The sequence below is a fragment of the Haliaeetus leucocephalus genome, unplaced genomic scaffold (assembly GCF_000737465.1).
Source record: "Haliaeetus leucocephalus isolate CR32 unplaced genomic scaffold, Haliaeetus_leucocephalus-4.0 Scaffold484, whole genome shotgun sequence".
Classification (NCBI taxonomy): domain Eukaryota; kingdom Metazoa; phylum Chordata; class Aves; order Accipitriformes; family Accipitridae; genus Haliaeetus; species Haliaeetus leucocephalus.
Window position 1 is genome coordinate 1,235,423 of NW_010972920.1, and position 5,999 is coordinate 1,241,421.

A 5,999-nucleotide genomic window follows, 5' to 3' on the forward strand; every position below is an offset into this window, starting at 1 on the left:
AGGAAGACAGTTAACTCTATCCCAGCTGAAACCAGGACAATAGGGGAGATTTCTTCAGCTGCTCACAAAACACAAGCCCACAGAGGTCTTATTTTGTATCCTGGAAAGGCCATGACATTTCAGGGCCTTAGGACAAAAGAGCGTTAACAACAGCTGCTCCACGTCTCATTACAGGTTCATCTAGAACAGTATCTTGATGCTCATAGTGACCAATAAAGAATGCTTGGGGAAGCATAGCAAAAACATATAGATACTTCCTGCTATTACTTTTCCTCTATATTTTTCCAGATGCTAGGAATTTGAAGTTGAGGAACTTGAGCCAAAGACAGCATCTTTGTGTTGGATGGGCCTTACAGGATTTTCCCTCATTAATTTGTCTACTCACTGCCTGAACTCCTGGAAGCATTCAATATCCACAAATAGGTATAGTAAAGAATCCCACAGTTTAACTATTTGTTGTAAGAAGATCACATTCCTTGATTTTCTGCTGAACCTGCCACCTGCTACCTTCATTTTTTGCCCTGTTTTTCTTTTAGATTGGAATCAGTGAGCGATTATTCCTTGTTCTCCTTAAGCATGCCATTTACAGCATTACAGAATTTTGTCATGTTCCCTCTGTCATCTCTTTTCCAGGCTAGAAAGACCTATTCTGCTTACTTGTTTCTCATCCTATAACTCTTATTCTCTTTCTTGTTTTCATCTGAACTTTATCTTGTTCTACTATACAGATGTCCTTCCTCCTCCTCCCCTCCTCCCATAGTTAGACAGATCACCTCCCATGTCATCTGAAACTTCATTGTACTTCAGAACTGTTAGGGTGGTTCAGCTTGTGCCTATTCTTACTTGTAATACGATGCCGGCCTGATGATAAACGCGCCGTCGATATTGCCTCTGCTGAAATCCACTTTTACGTCTGAACACCCACCTACAGTGCAGTTAAACTGCCATGCAAGCAACCATAACAATCCCTGGTTTTGAAATTAAGTTTCATCATTTCTTGGCAATATCTTACCTGAAAGATTATTATTTATGTTTGGGAAAGATTAGCTTGAATCAAAGAAGAGAACAACTATGACAATGATTAGAAGACCGAATTATTTATACTCTGCAATGACAGAAAAGTTTTATGCTGTCAAAAAGGACTATAGGGGCTTTTTACAGAGACATTATTGGGGAAGGAAGGAAAGACCTATTCATGCAGAGGGACTGCAGTGGAAAAACATTGAGAGAGTTGAATTAATTCTGGGCAAAGGTAGATTGGAAGTTAGAAGAACTTTTTAAGTATTTGAGGAGTAATGTTTCTGCAAGAGTTTTTGCAATGGCAGATGTGAGGGCAGGAACCTTAAATCTTTTTAAGATGATGCCCCCGAGAGGGGCAGTGACATTTGGCTAGCAGGTGCATTTTTGTTCCCTAGAGGCTTGGAAGGAGATTCACTTGCTGTTTCTCTGCATCATATTTATGTTGTATTAATAGTCATCTGTGTCAGTGCAGTCACTGGCTGTCTGCAGAGACAAAAATTTGAATCTGAGATAGCAATTTGGGGTTTACCATAGAGATCAAAACTGCATTTATCAGATGTTTTTCATTACCATCTCCTACTGTAATGTGCATATGCACTCCCAGTACCATCTTGGTATGAGTGTGCTCTTGGCAAAGTAAACTTATCAAAAAAGCTACCTTATTTCAGTTAGAACTGAAAGAAATATACTTCTAATCCAAACATTGATAAAAAGATCAGTGGGTTTGTTTCTAATTAATTGACTAGATCAGCTTCTTTTTCGATATATTTGGTGGAAGAAAATTCTTCTTGCAGAAGATACTTACTTTTTCAGTTATCTGTAAGGTCTTCATGGCAAATCTGGTTTGGTTTCATTTTGTTTGGTTTGTTCTTTAATTTATTAAGTAGTCAGGTGGTCCTTAAATAGCATCTCATGCTACACAGCTGAGACATCATCTCTCAAATGTGTTTGGAGACCTACAGTGTTAGTATTCAATGATGATGTCATGATCTCTTGCATACATGAGAACCAGAAATGCACCTGTGTTCAGGTGGGTAACGGGTGCTTTTAATTTTGAAAACAGGATCGTATTCAAATACGTTACTTAAAGGGAAAAGGAAATGTATTTTAGCAAAACCGTCATTACTGAAAATAAATTTAAAATCTTGTTTATTGTCTTGTAAAAACAGACATAGCGAATGAGAAAATTACCTACAGTCTTCCTGTATTTACTGTAAGCTTTTATTTATTACTTTTCAGCCCCTGGTGCACTATGAATAAACCCTAACAATAGTTTGCAGGTGGCAAAACTCTGAGCAAGCATATTGAAAACATTAAATTATATTTCACACACATTTTCTTCACATTTCATTTATGAAAAGTTGAATTGACGGCTTCTAAAAACCTTTTTTATGGAAGAGTCCTTGTGACATTGATAGCTTGGTGACAAAAGCAGAACTACTGTGACTCTGCCGTTTTAATGTTAGAGGTATATTTAATATGCATAAGACCAGAAAGACGGTTTTTAAACACTGAAATCTTACAGCATTTGCTTCACCTCACTGACCATATTGTGTCTAAGCAAGGTTTTTATTGATATCAAGAAATTCCTTTTTCCCCTTTCTTTTCCCTTTTAATTTTTTTTCTTTCTGTAAGAATCTCCTTTGATTAATACTTCTTTACTTTGAAAACTACAGCCCTCTTAAACTAGACAAAACTGTACTTCATAGTCCCTCAAAATGAAGCTTAGAGATTATTTGGTATAAATACCAGTTCAGTGAATGCCGAATCCTTGGTGTTGGTAAACCTGTGCAGGTGTTTCCAGCTGACCAATGCAAGGTTAGGGTTTGGTTAGGATATTGCTTTAAATGCCTCTGCAATTAAGCACTATGTAAAATTTTGCCATAAAATACGAGAGTCTGCTAGTGTTGTGACAGCCTATTCAGCCCAGCATTTTCCTTTTGCAGATGAACAGTCTGTGCATGGAGGGCAGTGAGGATAGAAAAAGCTAGAGTGAAATTATGAATACTGTGACCCTGGAGACACTTAAAGGCTAATGGCATTTCTATGCAGTTTTCTCTTGCTTGCAGAGTTGCCTCTGTTTCCTTTACTGACGCCGTTTCTTGGATGCACTGTAATACAGATATTGTAATGAATTACAGCAGGCACAAAGCAGTGGTATTAATTTACAAACATCGAAACCAGACAAAACTGGATTCACTTTTAGTGGAAAATAAAATAATTATTTTCTTTTTTGTTTCTTTTGTTTGTTTAATGTTTGTTTAATTTGCACCAGGGGGAAGTCACTTGAAACTATTCTAGAATAAGTTTGCCTGGATAGCTGTTGTGTGTAATGTATCTCCGAGGGGATGCACGCACCCACAGACACAAGAGAAACTTGTCATAATGATCATCTTGTCTCTTGGGCAGACCAGCTGGCGCAGGGCAGTGCTGAACAACACTTCTGTATTGCTTCCAAGACTCTCCCTCCAGAAAGCCCAAACATTGTCCTTGGTAATTTGGAGCTGAACACAACCCTGAGGAACCCTGGATCGATATACTTGTTTGAAAAGTATGACATGTAACAGTTAGTTTGTTTTAAATTACTGAGATATGTCAGGTAGGCCTTGCTTCTGCCTTGTCCAAAGATCAACTAAATCTAGTCCTCCTGTATTCCTAGCCCTGCACTACTCAAATGGGTCTCAGAGAACGAGCGCTGAAGATTGCACACGTGTTGATGTTTATACTGGAGAAAATATGCCCTTTGGTGGAATAATTCCAGTTACTAGGTAATCCTGGCAGTTACCTGTGTAGAATCCTGTTAATTATCATCTTCACCCATTTGGCCTGGGGATCTAAACAGATTTGCTGGCTGTTCTTCAGCGTTGCTCTGCAGTGGAATGAACATTTCACTTTAGTTAATATTGGCACCTGAGGAGGTCAGAGGAGGATGCAGACAAGGCTGAGGACTATAAGCTTAAGGGCTGCCAAGTCTTCAGCATTTGTAAACCATGACTTCTCTTGCCTGCTGACTTTACTTACATGATTTCCACAGCGTTGCAGTGTGGGCCCTTAGGAATGATTTCTACGTTGGCCAGGCGCTTTGGCAACATTAATCCTGTGACGGTCTGGATGCAGTGACACCGCAGCTCCGCTGCCAGCATCATCTCTGTGAGGAAAGGAAAGGGAAGCTTATAATGTCTGCAACTGAACCAAACTAACAATGAAAATATTAATTAGAGAAAGCAGAAGGGATAAAAAGTTCATGCCTCAAGGTATAAATGGATTGCTATTCTTGGGTTTAAGGTAGTACCTTCACTGAGAAGAACAGGGCATTTGAGATCTGCAGACTTTGTACAGTTAACAATTTATAAGTTCCCATTACCACTACAATTATTTTGGCACCCCACAACATCAAGTGCAACAAAAGGCTACTGAAGTGTGGGACTCCTGTCTTATGAGAGGAGGAAAAAGCTAGCTGAACAGGCAGATGGCTACTCCCCATGAATACAGCCTGGAGGTGAAACCTGTTTGGGCTAAAATTCTACACTGGTACCTGGTGTGAAAAAGCCACGAAAATATTCTGCTTAGAAGCTTAATCAAGATGCTGGGAAAGGTGTGGGGGCCTCTGAGGAAGCAACTCTGGGTAAGTGCAAGAAGCAAGAAACCCAGCAAGCTTTGGGATGGAGTTTGATTAAATTATGCCACACATTGTATAGCACCCAAGCCCATGGACTGAACTTGGTGTTGCCTGACAGTCCTTCCAGACCCACGTTGCCCTAGTGAAGCAAAAAAAAAAAGTTATCCTAGCTTTGGGGATTGAGCACAGAGCGCCAGAGGGGTGGTCTAAGTTATCCAAGATCGCAAGCCGTGAAGCCTAGGGCTTTCCCATCTCCACCACTGCAGACACTGGGCTATCTTCCTGTTTTCATGTCAAATATCACAGTTTAAAATGGACAATCACAACTCTCACATTTGTCCATTTTTCCTACTAAGGGAAGCTGCATCTTCAGCTTGAAATCCCTGACAGTTGAACTGTTGAAGATATTTGAAAAAGGAGATTCAGTACTTTGAAGGCAGTGTCAAGAAGCAAAGACAAGGTCCAGATAAATGGATGTGGGGCACACGGACACTCTTACTGAGATGAGTAGGGCTGCAGGAGCCAAAATCCCAGTCAGTTGTTCAGTCCTCTCTTGCTGTGGGTAGACTTGACATCCCTTAAGACCAAACAGCAAACCCCTTTACCTCACCCTGTGCTAGTTCTTCTACCTTGATATGATCATCCACCTGTTTCCCTTCTTCACTTATCTGCCCAGCTGAATCTGCCGGTGCTTCTTTTGGCTGACCAACACCTCCCTACCTACCTGGCAGAAAGCAGAAAAAACGCACTTGCAAGTCAAGCATTGCGAAGCATAGAGTATCACAGCAGAGAAGCAACATCCCATCTGCAGGCTCAAGAGAAGAAAGTGAGATTCCCAAAGGCTGTGCCAGGGCTTCACTGCAGGTGTGTGTTATGATACAGTCGCCCTGTTAGCCAGTTCTCCAGTGTGGAGGTTGGCCATATCCAGCTCTGTTCTGGCTCAGGAGAGGCTGCACATGTGTGTCATCCCAACGTGAAGCCAGGACGCAGTAGGAGCAAGCATCCACATGGGACTGAGGCTTGGAAGCATGCCAGACCCCTGAACTTGGCATACTTGCTGCCCACAAAATACTTTTTGGACTTTCCCAGCAGAGTCTGGTTTTTTTTCACCCTCATGTTTCTCAGGAAAGAGCTCTAAGAGATGGCTGTTGGTTAGAAATAGATTGATTCAAACTAATTTGAATATTCCAAGCTTTCATCTCAGGGTCTGTTACCATACAAGCAGCATGAAAAGTGTTAGCGATGCAATATGCCACACAGTTATTGCAGGCTATCACTTCTGAGGGCCCGGTTGTAATCTCATTTTTCTCAGAATATTTAAGGGACAAGTTCACCAATGTCAGTGAATCTCCACTAGCTG

At 40.9% G+C, this 5,999-nt stretch overlaps 1 protein-coding gene across 1 annotated transcript; it reads right to left on the reverse strand.

Moving 5' to 3' along the window:
• Window positions 1–3,801: 3,801 nt before the first annotated feature.
• On the reverse strand, window positions 3,802–5,403 carry LOC104836831 (interleukin-8-like). Its single transcript, XM_010575584.1, has 3 exons — window positions 5,364–5,403; window positions 4,042–4,168; window positions 3,802–3,889 (listed from the first exon to the last, which is right to left on the reverse strand). The coding sequence occupies exons 1-3, from the start codon at window positions 5,401–5,403 to the stop codon at window positions 3,802–3,804; spliced, it is 255 nt and encodes an 84-aa protein (XP_010573886.1).
• Window positions 5,404–5,999: the final 596 nt, after the last annotated feature.